Genomic DNA, 18,166 nt, shown 5'->3' on the forward strand with positions numbered 1-18,166 from the left:
AGCTCCTAGGAGATATCTTAATAAAGGACATGGAAGGCTTTTATATCCCAAGCTCTGGGTTATTAAGGGAAAATGTAACAGCATAATAACTAATATTTGCAGAGGGCATTACCAGTTACAAAGAACTTTCACATACCTAATCCAGCTTAATCCTCTCAATGCCTGCAAGAGGAAGGATTTATTATCTGCCTTTGACAGGTGATGAGACAGAGCCTTGGAGAGTCTGAGTGATTTGCCCAAGACCACACAGCTTGAAAGTGGTGGAACTGCCTCAGTCCATGGGTGGCTGCCGCAAAGCTCCCCAACTTGCTGCTGCAACAGGAGCAGGTCCAGTTTCATTGTAGGGGGCTGCCTACCCACCTGCCCACTTTCAAAGAAGAGATAGAGAGGCCCCTCGTCTGGTATTCCTCCACTCGAGAAGCAGAGTCATTTATTAATAGCAGACTCTGGGGCCACAGCGATGCTCAACTGCCTTCCCCTGCTTGGTTGCAAAACCAGCCCTGCCTGGCATCTGCTTGTTTGCACTCTGCCTAGCGGCTCTCCCTGGTTGAGCATGGAGATTGCATTTTACAGAAAGGAAGAGGAGAGGAAATGGGACTTGCCTTTACAGCAGGGAATTCTTGGAGGACTGTCAAAGGAAAGCAAGTGGCTGGTCTGACATTCACCTCTGTGCAGGAGGCTGCATTGGAGCCTGGACACTCCCATTACTGGAGGCTGCGGCCCGCAGTTATCTCGTGTCTACACCTTGTAACCCCAGGTGCTCCTTCATTCATCACTGGCCATTGTCTGGTACCCATTCCTCCTTCCTCCACCACCTCCCGCCAAAGGGGCCTCCTTGTTAATAAGCCAGTTTGCTCAGATCCTGAAAACTATCTGATTCTGGTCCCTTTTATCCCAAACACCATCCATCCATCAATTGCCTGCTCCACATGCTTGGTTAGGAAAATGGGAATGGTGGGGAGAGAGAGAGACAAATAATAGATAAAACTTCTTAGCTGCTATCTCTAAAGAAATAGAATGGATAAATAGATCTGTCAGACATGTATCATGCCATTGGACAGCAAAGTCCATTTGTGAAAAACAGGATGGGAGGATTTATCTCACATTTTAAGCTGTTAATATATGAGGGAAACATATTTTCCTTTATCTCTCCCAGAGGAGGGGGGAGTCCCTAAACTACAAATGCACAATTTTTAATTCAGTTTGATGGTTTGAAGGTGGAAAAGATGGGGGTCTCTCTTAAATGTATAGTGTGGGCTCCCCTCCGTTGTGCCAGGAAGGTTGTAGGACCTGAGAGTCCTATGAAAACGTCTTCCACGGGGCTGTCTCTCACCAGTTTCTACATGCTATGTGCAGAGGCTGTTACAGAGCCTCTGCCTCTAGCACGGAGGGACCAGAGGAAGAACAGCATCCCAGTTTTTACTGGGAAGCTCCTAGGTGTTCAAGAGCTACACTAGGTACTGGGGCTTCAAAAGTAAATCTCAGTCCCCATCTGCCCTGCAAGGTGTCACTGGGTAACTTGGCTACAGTGATAGGGTATGGAAAGTTCTGAAATCCAGAGCTATGTAGGGGAGTAGGATCTGATGAAGTGTAGGGGAGCAGAAGAGGTCAGGGTTGGCTTTCTGGGCAAACAGACAGCTAATTCTTACCCTGCAGAGTGCTGGTTAAGAGCTGGGAGAAGGTGGGGGCCAGTGAACAGCAGTGCCTCTCAGGCAGTATATACAAAAGCCTGGAGGGGACACAAAGCCTATATAGGGGATTAAATTGGAAATATTAGGTTGGCCAAAAAGTTTGTTTAGCATTTTCCATCAGCTCTTATGGAGAAACCTGAACAAACTTTTCGGCCATTTCAGTAGTTCGTTCAGACAACAAATATTTATTTAGTCCCCTCCTAAGGAGAAATACTATTCTAGATCCTGGGGATCCAGCCATGAAAAGGCTTTCATATTAATGAGGGGAGGCACACCAAGAAAAATATCTATTATCTCAGGTAGTGACGAGTGCCATACGAGAAAAAATAAAAGAGGGTAAGGTGTTTGGAGGGGAATTGTTGGAGCAGAGAGGTGAGTGAAACAAGAGAGTGAGTCTTGGATAAACTCCTTCAGGGGATGAGCATTTCAGGTGCAGGAGAAAGCAGGTGCAAAGGTCCTGAGGTCTGAGAGAGCTGGACACATATGAGGAGCAGCAGAAAGGCTCCCATGAGTGGAAGAGCAGGACTGTGGAAAGAGTGAGTGGAAGGAAATGACATCAGAGAGTGGTGAGGGCTCCGCATTCAGGGTTTTTCTGTCCTGTTAGGGATGACAGATTTTTGGTCTATTGGCTCACAAAGTCTGCAAAGGGAGAAAAGATGGAGTGTTCCGTGGCATCAGACCAGAGAAAACCTTGTGAATCCAGCTTTAGATTCTTATGCTTTAATATGATGTCTGTGGAGTGTTGAAGCCCCAGTACCTCTCAAGGAGGGCAGGGTCGTGACTGGAAAGTGGCCCTCTGTGGAAATCTCCCCAGGACCACAGGCTGCTGCCCTCAGGAAAGCCCCATGACCAAACCAAAACGTCAAACTCTGCTCTCCCCAGCCCGAGGAGGACCAGTGACCACCCCCAGCAGCTGAGCAGTAACTATTTTCCACCCCCCTGTGAAACTGGCCACCTCTCAACTCTGCACACACTAATTCTTCTGCGATGTCCAACCCCTTCTTCACCTTTCTTTGCTTTTCTAGTGTTAGTCACTCAATCGTGTCCGACTCTTTGTGACCCCATGGACCGTAGCCCACCAGGCTTCTCTGTTCGTGGAATTCTCCAGGCAAGAATACTGGAGTGGGTAGCCATTCCCATCTCCAGGGCATCTTCCTGTCTCAGGGATCAAACCTGGGTCTCCTTCATTGCAAGCAGATTCTTTACCATCTGAGTCAACTCCCACACATTTCTTAGCGTCTGCTGGCCATCATCTCCTGTCCTATTCAAGCTGCCTTACTGCTCCCCAGGTTGGGCTTCCTGATGATTTGGGACCTGAGGCCCTGTTCACAGACCTCCTCCATCAGACCAGACATTCTTCCAGTGCTGGACTGTGTCTGATTCATTTCTGTTCCCCAGCACCCAGCCTAGGGCCTGGTACAGGGGTTCCCAGAGTGCTCGGCCATATCACAAGCAAGAGGGTAGCCACCCCTGATTTTCTTCACAGAGGATAAGCCTCTTTCTGCCAAGCTGTATCACTTGCCCTTCCTCAAACGGCACCCGGCGGCTTCCTCTGCTGTCTCTCATTTCTGCACCGTGGTTTTTGAAGCCTCCCCTTTCTCTCTGTCCATTTTCTTCACCCTAAAGGCATCTAGTTCAGAAGAGATTCATTGAGTGCTGAACTCTTTAGATCTTCCTCTATCTCAAAGCAGAAAAAAAGAAAAAAGCCTCTCCTTATTGCTTTTCATTCTGTCATTAATTTACTTTTCAAAAGACACCTTGTCAAGCTGAAGATTATATCTTTAAACCGTGTTTTTACATCCACTACCTATAAAACTGTAGATTATAGATCTTCTGAAAAGACCTGAGGGAGAATACATTTGACGGGTTTTATGCCTTTTGCGTGATGAGAGCCAGACATTCTTGGAGAGGGAGAGATGCTGAGCTGGTAAATGGTGGCTGCTGCTGCTGCTGAAACTGCTGCTACTGCTGCTGCGGAATTTTCATTTCTAAAGCTGCTGGGGATTCAGCATCCTCAGAGGAGCAGGGCAGACACTGGCCTTGCTCCCGTGTTTCAGACGACAGGAAGATGGCATTGCTTAGCTGGTCGTTTTGGCTTACAGGTGAGCCAGGCAATTGTTTAATCCCAATGTTCTCGTCTTGTGTCTAAAGGACTATACTTCCTAATGAGCTCCGTGGTGTCTGTTTCTCCCCTGCCCCTGCACCCCACACACCACACCCCTCCGCTGGTGGAGAGCCCAGAGCAAAGGTGGGGGAGCGCATGCCTGATGGACTGCATGCACACCCTCACCAGCCTGGCGGCTCTGTGACCTGCCAGGTGCAGCCTCACTGAGACTCAGTTTCATTATCTGTAAGATGGGACTCGTAAAACACACCTAAGAGGTCTTCATTAAGACTAGATAAAGTACACAGGTAAGCCTTTTGTCACACGTTTCACAAACATGTAGTGACTCCTCCACTCTCAGGAATGCTCAGCCTTGACTGTGTTGGAATTGCCTGGGAAGCTTTTGTTGATTTATTTATTTTTAATTGAAGTATAGTTGATTTACAACATTGTGTTAATTTCAAGTGTACAGCAAAGTGATTCAGATATTATATATATACACACACATATACATACATGCATATTTTATATATATATTTGTTGTTGTTTAGCCACAGAGTTGTGTCTGACTCTCTTGTGACCCCATGGACTATAGCCCACCAGGTTCCTCTGTCTGTGGGATTTCCCAACCTAGAATACTGGTTGCCATTTCCTTCTCTGGGGGATCTTCTTGTCACAGGGCTCAAAGCCGTGTCTCATATGTCTCCTGCTTTGGCAGGTGGGTTCTTTACCACTAGCGCCACCTGGGAAGCCCCCAATAAATAATAAATGGAAATTACTTATTATGATAAATTAAATTTAAAAAGTAGGAAGTAAGTTAATGACAGGATGAGAAACAATATGAGGGTCTTTTTCTTTTTCTTTCAGATCAATCTAGAATACAGAAATAAACTTCTAAACTATAACCTTTAGTTCATAATAGTAACAGTAAGAGTGATGCTAATAATGTCACATATGACTGGCATTGTGCCAAGTATTTTACATAACTTAATTTATTCCCCACTCCCCATTCCAACACATACGCACCCACACATACCCCTAATATACTCTCTCAGGTTCCAACTTTCTCACATGCTATATTTCTATCTTAAAGTTCTTCTCCCCCTCTACCTAGTTCAAAAATCCCTCAAGGTCTAGGTCAAGCCTCATTCCATATATTTAATATACACAAGGAAAGGTAAATCTCTCTTTTACCTGGTCTCCTTTGGCACTTATTTTTTGTGCCCTATATTTTGGCATTAATTCAGCGGTTAACTTCCTATGACACTAACTTCTGATTTTTTTTTTTTTTTTTGTATATATATGAATGGTTGAGAGGGCTCACCAAATGGCAATAGAACCTGCCTGCCAGTCTACAGTCCATAGGGTCGCAAAGCACTGGACATGACTGAAGTGACAGCATGAATGACTGAGGATTCTGGAAGGATAGGGAGATTTTATATATATATATATATCAGTTAATACATGGTTTTTGTACCGACTGAGAGGGCAGGTTTTACCTTGAAGGAGCTCACAATCTTTGGGTCAACAGAAAAGTCAGTGTAACACCCATGTTCTCTCTTTGAGGACTGACTGGAATACTGTGGGGACAGTGAGGCAGGCTGATATGACTGGCTCTTCCACAGGTGGGCAAGGTCACAGCACAGTGAAAGTCACTCAGTCATGTCTGACTCTGCGATCCCATGGACTATACGGTCCATGGAATTCTCCAGGCCAGAATACTGGAGTGGGTAGCCGTTCCCTTCTCTGGGGGATCTTCCCAACCCAGGGATCAAACCCAGGTCTCCTGCATTGCAGGTGGGTTCTTTACCAGCTGAATCCGAAGGGAAGCCCGAGGTGCCTGGCAGATGCATGGATTTCACACTCCACTCTGGGAGTGGAGGAGAGACCACATTTCTGAAGTGACTTTAGTTCAGTCCCTCACTTCACCCACAGATGCTTGTTAATTCCCTCCAATTGAAGGGGCAGCCCTGACCTCTGGGGACACAGTGCTGAATGAGACAAAGCTGATCCCTGTGTTCAAGATTACCATCCATGGGGAGAGAGGTCATAAATAGTCACAGGAAATGTGGGATCCAATTCATAATTACTAATTGTGAAAAAGGCAATGAAGGAAAAGACTAGCATGCTGTGAGAAAATAAGTGGGAGAAAGGTGATATTTGTGGTAAGAACTCAAGCAAACACGAGAGATTAATTGAAGGAATACTAGAATATGTTGAGTCCCAGTGAAGGAAAATTGAAGGAACTTGAGTCAGTCTTTAATTTTTCTCTTTGTTTCAGTATGTCTTCTTATCTTGCAAACTAATAATGGTTCTACAAATGAACAAATGTTATCAAAGAACTGAGATCATTCTCATGGTACTTTGTTTTATTGGTAATTGATGGTTTCAAAAGTATCTGCCTGCCTTGTTCCTCCACCATCCTAAAAGTTCCTCTAAGACATGGATGGAGGTAGTTCCTTTTCTTCTCTTTTTGGATGATCCAAAGTGCCATGAGCAGCTAACCCTCTAATTAACTCTCAACACCCAGTTTTGACTGAGTTATGTGGGTGATAGAACAGTTGGTTGTTGACGGCACAGTCTGGTCCAGGACAAAGAAAAAGTCCATGCTGGTGGGTATCTTCTGTCAGCTGAGTGAGGTCTGTATCCATTGGTCAGCGCAAGCAGTGACATCCCCTGTCCCCACTCCAGCCTGTGCCCAGAGGCACTCAGCACGCCTGGGTCTGCACCCTGTGGCCTGGACATGAGGCACCTCCGTTCTGGGGTGCAGGATTGTTACACTCTCTCCTCCTTTCCTGGGTGCCCGATCTGCAAGCCGACCAGGAGCTCCAACAGCTCCAACGACCATCCGCCTTGGCTCCTGAGTGGATGATTTCCCGGGGAACAAGGTTAGCATGCCAGCAGCAGCTCGGATGGTGAAGAGTGAAGCCCATCCCACCGCCCTAGAGTGGTCTATAAGCTCCCGTGGGGAAATGCCTGGGTGTAGCCAACCAAGGCCTCTGTGCTCGCTGCCTCGCACTTAATCTGAAACTCTGGGTGGAGTGACAAGAGGCCACTGGGAGCCCATCTCATGAAATGGAACCTGTGCTTCCATGGAAGATGGATAGCAGAGAGAGGCATGGAGGCGTGTGCCTCTGGAAGAATGACTCCAAGCCAGTGAAGTGTGTGCAGAGAGGGAGCTCGTCCCAGCTGGGGCTTCACAGACAAAGGCCAGCCAGACATCCCTAGGGGAAAGATTACTGGGCTTTTAAATGAGGGTTCAAAAACCAACCCCCTCGGTCTCTGATGATGGAGCCCCAGTGGTTGATATATTCTCTGCACAGAGCATCAGAACCCGTGCGCTGAACATGCACTGTCTCTGGAAACCCAGCTTACACAATCCCTCCAGCCTGGGACTGCTGCCTTCCACTGCCTGTATGCCTCTGGACCAGCCCATCTCCTCTCTTAGCCTGAGTTTTCACCTCTGTAAAGGAAAAGGATGGATTCATCCAGTGGGGTTTTTCCATCATAACTTTTTTCATTACTATTTATTTTTTCTTAAATGAAATCTTGGATGGGACCTGACATGGAAGTCAGATGAAAGTGAAGCTGTCCTATTTGAAGTTGGGGTGTCTATTAGGTTTGCCCTGCTCCCCTGGGGCAGCCCCTAGGAGACCCCAGGCTTCGTCAGATCCCAATGTGAATATCATTGGGTTAGATTATCTTCAAGTCCCTTCCAGCTCTGTAATTATACTCCCTGGTGGGGTAGCCACAGCAGGGTTCTCTATTCCTCCCACCTCTGCAGCTTGGTCCCTACAGGCAAAGATTTGCTGGGAAAATCCCTCAGGCCCTCCATCAGTGGGTCTCCATGGTGGCTGATTCCCCAGCCTTAGATTTCCTTGCCAGACTGATCTCTCTCTGGCTGAAAGTTCAGTCCGACAGCCTCACGGCCACCCGAGGTCCATACCCTGCTTAGAACAAGGTTAATGGAACCCCCATGAGCTGTATGCAACTGACTGAATGTAATCTTGCAGGAAAAATAGGGCCGTGAGGAGGACTCAGCGCTCTGTGCCCTGCCATCCCCTAGATCATTGTTATCATGTCCCCCTTCTCCAGTGCCCACCATGGTTCATGTGACTCAGCGTGGTCACCACCGAGCCCAGCACTGGATCATTGGCGAGGCATCTCTGGGTAGTCCACACCCCCTGTTCCCTTTGCACTATGCTGTGTGGACAGGAATCCAAACAAGTCCCGGCTCTAGGGGCCCTTGACGTGCTCTGACTCTAATTATCCAGATAGAGCCGACATCTGTTCTGTTAGACCTGGTCACCTTATAACCAGCACTTGGACCATAGCCTCCTTGTCCACTCCCCAAAGTGATAGTCAGTGCACTCATCTCAGACTCTCTGCCCTCATTCCCCACATGTCCTGATTCTTAGGACAGTAGTGCCCAGCCTTTTGGGCACCAGGGACCAGTTTCACAGAAGATAGTTTTTCCGTAGGCCGGGGGGCAGGCAAGATGGTTTCAGGATGATTTGAGCACATTGCGCTTATTGTGCACTTTTATTTCTAACCTAATGCCATCTATAGGTGTGCAGCCCAAAGGTTGGGGACCCTTGTCTTAGAATGTCAGTTAACAGAATGTAACAGTTAAGAGCTTGGGTCCTAACATCAGATCACGTGGGTCCAAATGCTGGCTCTGACTCTCCCCAAATAGATGACCAGCAAGTTATTTCGTCTTCCTTCTGCCCCTGTGTCCTCATCTGTGAACTGGGGTAATAAAGCAAAACTGACTCAATGGATACAATTTGAGCAAACTCCAGGAGATAGTGAAGGACAGGGAAGCCGAGTTGCAAAGATTCAGACAGAATTTAGGGACTGAAGAACGACAACATCCCATTCTTGGAGGGATAAAGGAGTTCGGGCACACGAAGTGTTGCAATAGTGCCTGGTGCAGGATTTGTTATTCTTTCTGTTCACTGACCTTTGGTTCCTCTGGAAAGTTGCCTGGCCAATGAGGCAAATGGGGGCTGAAACTCAGTCCAAACTCTGCTTGAAAAGTTAAGAAATCCCTGGGCCTTGGAGCTGGGCAGTATCAGCCCTGCACGATTTTCTGTGTATCTCCCAGCTTACACACCTAACAGGCAGTTTCTTTTTTTTCAGTTCCCACGAGGAAACTGCACCAGGCTTGGCCCATGTAACTGTTCTGCTTGGGTTTTGTTCTCTGCGTCTTTCTTCATAAGGACTCTGGAATTGACTCACACCTTGGCTTACGCTTCTTGGAATTCTTCCTACAGGATACCAGGCAGCTTGTTGGGACCCCATTTATATTCCCTTTAGCCCACAAAGGAGGGATTTAGATGCAACTCCAACTCAGGACAGATCTTCTACCAGTAGAGTTGTCTCTTCTTTTTTCTTACTAGAACTGAGCTTGCCACACAGATTAGCTAGTTGAATCCTCAGCACAACCTGTGATGCAGGTACCAGCAGCATCCCCACTTTACAGGGGATGCCTACCCAGCATGAAAATTAGCACCACTGGGATGTGAAGGCCTATTTGACGCCACAGCTGTGTTATCTTGCCTCCCATTTAGAACAACTCTCCCATTGATAAAATTGTTATCCACCATCATCTCACTCTAAAACCAGGCTCCTTATCCCATCTACCCTGTGCTTCAATAGTTTGTTTTATAGATAAACTTAGACAGACCCTTCCAGAATTATTTTTCTTTACGTTTTCATCATTGCAGTTGTCAAATGAGACTGATTTATACATTGATTTGGTAGCCCGTATTTTTACCATCATTCTGTGTAACAAGTATACATGGAAAAATTGGAAGCTTAGGGATTAAAACATGCATAGAGCTTCTTGGAGCTCAAATGGAAACATAGATGAGAAAGATGGGTCCCAGAAAGAAGAAATGATTATCAGCATATCACTAAGTGAAATAGCTGAGATTCACACTCAGGTCTCTAGACTTCATCTTTAAGGGACTTGGACCCTCATTTGAGAAACTTCTTTTCTGATTTAGTTGCTTTGTATTGCAGCTTAATATGTTTAACTTTGAAATCTTAAGCATTACATTACTTGCCCCAAGCTTGTTTTTAGTCATGAGAAACTATTTATCCCTTGTAGTGGATCGAATAATGTCCCTCAAAAGATAAGTTGATGTTCAACCTGCAAATGTTACCATATTTGGATATAGGGTCTTTGAAGATAAAATCAAGTTAATATGATGTCATGTTGGATTAGGGTAGGTCCTAGTGCAATGACTAGTGTTTCTTTAAGAAAACAGAAATGTAGAATGGAGGACACTTCGTGAAGACAGAGGCAGGCTGGAATGGTGTAGCTACAAGCCAAGAATGCTTAGTGTTGCTGAAAAGCGCCTGAGGCTAGGAGAAAGAACACATTCCCCCAAGGAGCCTCCAGAAGAAAGCAGCCTGGCCAGTATACCCAGAATGGGATTTCTAATTTCTAAAAGTCTGAGACAATAAATTTCCATTGCTATAAGCCACCCAGTTTTTGATACTTTGTTATGGCAGACTTCGGAAATGAATACATCCCTCCAGAAATGAGTCCTGTTGTCCATATATGCCTCGGTCTAAAACTGTTCTCATCTGAGAGAGGGTCCCAACAGCAGGGAGAGAGCATAAGAACTGGTAAAGGCAGGGAGTCAGTCACAGAGCTCAGAATGTGGGTACCTAGAGCAGTGGGCAAGAGGGCACAGAGCAGAGAGGCTGGGAACCCCAAGAACCCTCTGAGCTGGAGTAAGCTAGAAGCTGAGTGAGGATGCATGGCCTTACCCTCTGACTGCACTTGCTCACAGGCAAGGCCCTGGCGACCCACGGGGCACTGACACTTGCAGCTGGTCCCCTCGAGGATGGGCTCCCCGTTGTTGAAGCAGGGCCCACAGCGGCAGGCGTTGAACTCCATCAGGTACTGGTCCAGGGCCCGCCGCAGGTTCTGGCGCTTGGTCTCCAGGGACCCCAGGTTCGTGTGCTGCAGGATCTCATGGATCGGCCTCATCTGTGGGCACAGAAAGACCAGAGGGCTGCGCCCTGGGCTCTGTACAGCTTTCCAGAGCCCAAGAACTGGTCATCAAGCCTCGGGGAGGCCTGCTGCATGCCAGGCACAGAGCCAGATTATCCTGCTGCATTAGATCCAAGCAGCTGCTCTGTAAAGCGGGTATTAGGTTTCCCAGGCCACGGATGAAGAAGCAGAGTCTGAGAGCGTTTGAGTGACCAGCTCAGGACCACACACCATGGACCATGCTGAACATGGAGCTACATAATTTTGAAACCTGTGGTCCCCAGATCCCAGAGGAAGACAAGAACCCAGAAGCTATCTGTGCCAACTCATCCACCCCCTCCAGCATTCTTAGGAGTCAGGAAGTGTATAAAGGACTTACATGTCTGTGTGTGTTTTATTGTCAGCCTTCAATGCAGGGATTAATAAGTTCTTGATAGGCAGTTGTGTTGCCACTGCTGAGCACAACCCCTAATGGTGTGAGTGTGGGGTTTGCCTGTGTGTATGCTGGGGTTGTTTTATATTTGCAGCAGCCCATTCTAGACAGGAATGTAGTCCAGGGTTTCTCAGCCTCAGCACTGTTGCATTTCCAGCCGAATAATTCTTTATTGGCAGGGACAGCCCGGCCTGTGCATTGTATGATCTTTAGCAGCATTGCTGGCTTCTACCCACCAGATGTCAATAGCATCTTCTAGCCATGAAAACCAAAACTGTTTTCTGACATTGCCGCTGCTGCTAAGTCACGTCAGTCGTGTCCAACTCTGTGCGACCCCATAGACGGCAGCCCACCAGGCTCCCCCGTCCCTGGGATTCTCCAGGCAAGAATACTGGAGTGCGTTGCCATTTCCTTCTCCAGTGCATGAAAGTGAAAAGTGAAAGTGAAGTTGCTCAGTCATGTCCAACTCTTAGCGACCCCATGGACTGCAGCCCACCAGGCTCCTCCGTCCATGGGATTCTCCAGGCAAGAGTACTGAAGTGGGTTGCCATTGCCTTCTCTGTCTGACATTGCTAGATATCCCCTAGTGGGGAAAGGGTGGTCAACCCCTGCTTGGAAAGTAGTAGATAGAGCAGAAAGCATTGAATCTGGGGCTAGAAAATCTGGCTTCAAATCTCAGCTCTGCCATTTCTAGCTGTGTGGTCTCTGTCCCATTACACATGGAGCCTTCCTTCCTCATCTGTAAAATGAGAACAGTAGTCCTACACTCCTGGTTTATTAAGAGGATTAAAGTTGAAAGACAGGGAAGGACTGTCACAGAGTCACAGCTAAATGAATGCTGCTCACTTCTCAGCTGTGTGGCCCGGAACTGCCCCTCCTAAGCCTGAGCCCCATTATCTATAAAATGGGAATAATAACCTACTTAAAATTCACATGAGGATCTAAGGAAATAATGAATGTGAGATACCATTGCAAAGAGGGAGAACAGTATAAAATAAAGCACCATTTTTATTAGTTAGATGTGATGATAGTAAAAAAAATTTTTTTTAATTGCATGTATATGTGGTTATCTTTGATATGCTTATAACACTATTTTTTAAACACATAAGCATAAAATGAAAACTCTTTCCCAGGTCTCTCATTTTACAGGAGAGGAACCTGAGGAGCTGAGAGAGGAAGGATTTGCCAAGGTCACAGAGCCATTCTGAGATGGGACTGAACCCCAGTGGAGCAAACTTACTTCTCAAGAATCAGAGGTCAGTAAGGGCACTCGCCATGTTTTGAGTGGGTTCCTTGAAATGTGTACAGAAAGACCTGTGGCAAACAAACCTTGTCCTGTGACCAGGGGCTGTGGCTGAGGTCATCAGGCTGATCGTGTTGGTACTGGCTGGGCCCCTAGCCAAGGGGAGAAGACCATTACTGGAAGTGCAGGGAATTGGCCCCACTGTTAGGAAATTGGTGCAGAATGGACTGCCCTGGATAAATATGACTCTTAATTCCAGAGAAAGCCAGGACCATTGGGCAGCTTCCCTTTGACCTTCCGGGGGAGCCCAGAACTCAGACCCCCATCTCTCCTTTCTATTCACTGAATCCTCAAGAAGATGGTATGGAAGGGCTTGTGGGACTTAAAGAGGGAAGAAGGATGGGGAAATGATTCTTAAAATGTTAGAGCTTGAAAGCTATTGGCAACAGTCTCGTTACCATTTTACAAATAAAAAAAAAAATCAGAGAAGGAAAGTAGTATGATATCAACACACTATAAAATAACATATAGCATATAATAATGCATACCATAACAACATCATCACATGGCATGATTCCTGTGTTCACTCAATCTAAGCACCTGCCCTAAATAGACACTGCTAAGCTCTGGGAATATGCAATTGAGTAAGACTGTTTCCACTCTGAGCATCAAGTTCCAAATAACTCTCTAACTGGCCTCCCCTCCATGTCTGTAGTCTGATTGTCTATCTGTCTGTCTGTCTCTGAGCATTTTCATTTTAAAGCACAGCTTTAGTTGCATCAATCCCCTGCTCTATGACCTGCCAACAGCCTCATGCATCGAATCCAATCTTCTAGGGGTCATCATGGGTTGTGAAGAGATCCTGAGCATTAGAATCAGTCAGTCTTGGCTCCAGTTGGGCTGTGCTATTTTCTAGTTCTGAGGTTTGGCCAGCTTTCTTCACCTCCACAAACCTGCCTCCTCATCTGACTTCACTAAATACTGACGTCTCTCTCCCTAACCTTGAGATGTAACATTTTACTATCCCCATGTTATAGAGCAGAACCCTGAGCCTCTGAAAATGAAGTAACTCATCCAAGGTCACACACACACATCAAAAAGGTGGCTGATCCGTGAGCCAAACTACATCTTTTTCACTCCAAACCCAAGCTCTCTCTCCCAAAAGACAGTGCTGGGTCTTCTCCAAATCATTCACGTCAGTCTTTCCCTTGGAAGTTTTGCTCAAAGCAAACAAAGAGATTACCTCTTACCCATGAAAGTTAATATGTTACTCCTGATATCAATTTTATAGTTTTGCCCAATTCACTAATGGCTTGATGATAGCAATTTTCAGACCCTAGGTGAATTACAGGTGCGTGAAAATGGTCCCTTACTTATTGGAGAAGAAATGAAATCAAGGTTAATCCATCTGACCTCTTTCTTCATAGAAAAGAGGTTGTTGTAATAGATTTTTAGGTTTAACTGTTTGTATATATTTTAAAGAGAAGGAATGTATCCACACCTGGAATTTTTAACTATATATAGAAAATGAGCAAAGGTCAGGAAAAATGGACAAGAAAGCAATAATATTTTACTTAAAAACCCAAAATGCAACTCTCATTTTCTAATGGCCTACATCTTCTTCACCCTAAACTCAAGTTCTTTCTCCCAAAAGACAGTATTGGATTTTCTTGCATATGAATTGAATAGTGTGATGATACTGGTAGAACAATTCACTTGCTTTACAGTTTGAATACAACTTTACTTCCTTTGTGGGGTTAGAGATTTAAGGCAAGCTTTCTCAATTTTGGCACTGTTAGCACCAGCAGCCAGCTGTGTCCTTGCTGTGGGGGCTGCCCTGTGCATTGGGGGGGAGTTTAGCAGCCTCCCTGGCTTCTGGTCCCTAGATGCCAATAGCATCTTCTCAGTTGTTACAATCAAAAATATTGTATTGTCTTCAGATATTGCCCAATGTCTCCTGGGGGAGAAAAATTGACCCTAGTGGCTGAGAACCATGGCTTTAAGGAAGGTGCTAGAATAGAGGGAAGAGAGAACTGGACATAAAATCCAAAGGTCTTGGATCCAGGTACTTCCACATATGGGCTCTGTGACCCTAAATGATTCCCTTGATGACTTGGAACCTCCATTTCCTAATCTTTTCAATGGGGGGAATCCTATCTGTGCCAGAGGTCATTGTGATTAGATCATTTAGAGCAGGGGCAGCAGTCTATAGCTTGAAATCACACTAAGCTCACAGCTTGTTTTTGTATGACCTTTGAGCTAAGAATGACTTTAACATTTTTACAAGATTGGAGAAAAAAAGAATTTATATGAAAGAGATGGTATATAGCCTAGAAACCTAAAGTATTTACTATCTGCTCTTTACTGAAAAAAGTTTGCCAACCTCTGACTTAACAGATGTGATTTTTAAAGTCTTTTATGTATAAATGTGAATAGTGCTTTTTTTATAAGGTGGCCTTACTCCTGAAGAAATTCTGGGACTACTAGTATAACACTAGACCGTAACCAGATAGTAAGCTTGTGACCCCAGCTCTCCTGTGGCTAGCACATAGAGTCACGCATCCCTGTAGTCAGGCTTGGGTAAGGCCGCCAGTTCAGCGTGCCGTTACATTTAATCTTGTTTTTTGATGGACTCATAATAAGAAATATAAAATGATCTGGTCTGCTTCACTTTCATTCCTTGTGGACCTAGAGTTTCTTCAACTGCGAAAAGACTTACCTCAAAATCAATAAGAGCAGGATTATACTTTAATGACCTTCCCCAGGAACGGTACGTAATGATGCTGCTGTCTTGCGTCAAGCCACCTGCCCAGCCAGAGCTGCCCCCGCGCACCAGAGAAATCAGTTCTTCCACTCCCATGGCCTTCTCGTTGTCAGCTACCATCGAGAGGATAGTCACGTTAGCCCATTTCCTTAGATGCCAAAGGACCAGTTGGCAAGCTCTACTAGATGAGATTTGGAACAGAGTTTAAGTGCTCGCCTTAGAGCCATCTCCCAGTCTTCTACCTTGCTCAGTTAACTAGCAGGACAAGGCAGAAAAGAAGCACCAACACTTGGAAATGGACTCATCCTTTGGATTAGAGCAGGCCCTGGGAAGACAGCTCAGCCCAACATGGAGGAGGGCGAAGATGGGAAAATGGATAATGATTGATTCATTCATGTATTCGTTTACATGCCAAGTGTTGGCTTGGTGCTTGCTATATGCCAAATAGCTTCAACCAAATATTATAGGTGCTATAACTGATTTCTCAGAAGGAGTTCAGAGAAAGATGTGGTCAGATCTACAGTAGGAGTGGGGAGGTGGTCAGCTAAAAAGTCAGTTTCCAAGAAGAATGGATAAATCTTGCCAGGTTAATGGAGGGAGGAGGGAAAGGCAACTGAGAGAAACATTTAACTTAAGACCCTGAGACATGAGTAGCCCAGTGCAGTGGAAGTAACTTGAACCTCATCTACTTATTCATCTATTATAAACTATTTCAGCATCCTTGCATCTTGTGTGTCTCCCACCTGGAAAAAAATGACTCAATACATGTTGAATGAATGAATGAATACATGAGCATGTATAGTGACCTGTGCAGATGTTATAAAATATTCTCGCACAATTTTTCTCTAATACTTATTCTTTGAACTTGGACTTGGTGACCACAGTTTACTCTCTCAGCAAACTTGTGTCCTCCCTCTGAGCTGTACCTGATGGGACTTGATCTCAACCGTTAACTTTCCAGATCCTGTCTGCACATGCCTTTCCTCCCAGCTCTTACTCAGATCTTTGTCTGGTGCTTGAAATCTAGGAGGTTGTATAAATAGGAAGTCAGGTATTTCTAAGCTGATCTCAGCCCATGTGGAGATTCAAAATAGGGTCACTACAGGTCATTGGTTTGGAATATTCAGCAGATATAGTGTGACCATCGACTGAAATGGAATCAATTGGGAAGGAGAACATATATGCCCCGATTATGTGTTCAAGGGTGATTCTGGCTTCTTTTGGGGGAAGCCCATTATTAATACTTGCTTAGTTTGCCATCTCCAGATTTTTCACAGGGTCCTACTGATAAACGTCCTCCAATTTCTGTCTCCTCTGTATACTCATACTCAATGCCCAAAGAGACTCCAAAGCATTTCTTGATTTCGCTGCTGGTAACACCTGCAACAGGAAGCAGAGAAACACAGAATGCTGAGACATGAAAGACAGTGAATATGTACAACCAGCTCATAATAGTAGTTCATAGCTCACCAGCTCATAGCAGTAAAAACTAGCTTCTATTTTAGAGTCTAAGAGATCCGGGTTGAAATCCCTGTTCTTTAACTCAGTTTCAGGGTTTTCTTCTCTATGGTCCCAATGCAGATATTCTTGAAATAAGAAGGAATATGGATTGCACACACTAGTTGGTCAAAAGCACTTTTCCTTTTCCTTTGCACATTCTCCACGGGGCCTCCTGGAGATGGCGATTCTGTCTGATCTATCTGCTTTACCCCTGCGCCTGGTGCAGTGCCTGGCCCATGATTGGCACCAATCTTGCATATGTTGCCCCTTCCTCTCTCCTTTTTCACTGTCATTCTGAATTCCACACAAGCTCCAATTCAACTACTATTTCTTCTATGAAGCACTTTTGATTCAGAACACTTCCCCCTTTCTTCAGAGATAGCCATGTGCCTTGTTTGGGCCTGAATGATCATTTGTGTCCCAATTCTTTTTGCCCAGGTCCTCTTTGCACTTCAGAGAGGCTAGGTGTTGTCAGAAGTTTGACAGATCTCCATGGGGAGGCTGCCTGACTTCTCACCCCATGAGAACCATGAGGCCCACACTAGCTGTCTCTGTCTATATCTGAGGAGCTGCTGAGGAATCTGCATTTTGCAAATGAAGAACATAATTCTCAAAAGAATGATGTCATTTTGCCCCAAATCCCACAGCCTGTAGGTGAACAGATGGGGGTTTCCAACCCTTGGTCAACTGGCAAGATAAGGCTAGAAGAGCAGATTGGAGCAAAATATTGACCATTGCTACAGAGTTCAACTCCCTCTGTCGCTAAAGTCTCCTGAAGGCTGTGAACCGGAGTTTGCATTTTCAGCACATTATTGCTTTTCACTGAAACTATAAATAATTACAACCAGGCAGTGTATTATCCTGACAACCACAAAGGAAAAATCATTTAGGTTGTAATTCAGTTAAGCTAAAATTAGATTCAATATTTTCAAGGGAGTTTTGGACAGCAAGTTTACTTGCTGGCATTCCCATGAAACTAAACTCTATGAGGTCAAGCACTGACATCTTATTTACCACTCTGTCGGTCTGCTATGGAGGAGGATCTCAGTAAATACTCTTAGGATAAATGATTGATGAATGAAAATGAATGCCAAGAGTTGTTTGGTAACAGCTTCTGATGGAAAGAATCTTAGAAGTCAGGAATCATGAATTGAAATCCCAGTCACTTAGATGAATGGACAAATAAATTACTATATATAGAATAATTATATACATATTATATAATTAATAATGATCAAATAGTTATATATAATAATTACAACATATATATATAATTACAATTCTATAAATTATAAGTTATATACTTACATATAAATAATGTATGATACATAATTATATATATTAAATAGTGTATATAATTATAATATATATTATATGTAATTATTATGTATAAAAATTATATATGTATGTATACACTCTATA

The 18,166-nt window shown here is 44.9% G+C and overlaps 1 protein-coding gene across 1 annotated transcript in view; it reads right to left on the reverse strand.

Moving 5' to 3' along the window:
- Positions 1-6,143: 6,143 nt before the first annotated feature.
- Positions 6,144-18,166, reverse strand: part of C8A (complement C8 alpha chain) — a 69,262-nt gene continuing 57,239 nt past the window's right edge. The window contains exons 8-11 of the mRNA XM_020904493.2: positions 16,493-16,624; positions 15,200-15,357; positions 10,579-10,801; positions 6,144-6,655 (exon numbers count right to left, since the gene is read on the reverse strand). Of these exons, the coding sequence (XP_020760152.2) occupies positions 6,504-6,655; positions 10,579-10,801; positions 15,200-15,357; positions 16,493-16,624 (665 nt within the window). The 3' untranslated portion in view covers positions 6,144-6,503. The remainder of the gene's footprint in view (positions 6,656-10,578; positions 10,802-15,199; positions 15,358-16,492; positions 16,625-18,166) is intronic.

Source organism: Odocoileus virginianus, chromosome 5, assembly GCF_023699985.2.
Source record: "Odocoileus virginianus isolate 20LAN1187 ecotype Illinois chromosome 5, Ovbor_1.2, whole genome shotgun sequence".
Lineage (NCBI taxonomy): Eukaryota > Metazoa > Chordata > Mammalia > Artiodactyla > Cervidae > Odocoileus > Odocoileus virginianus.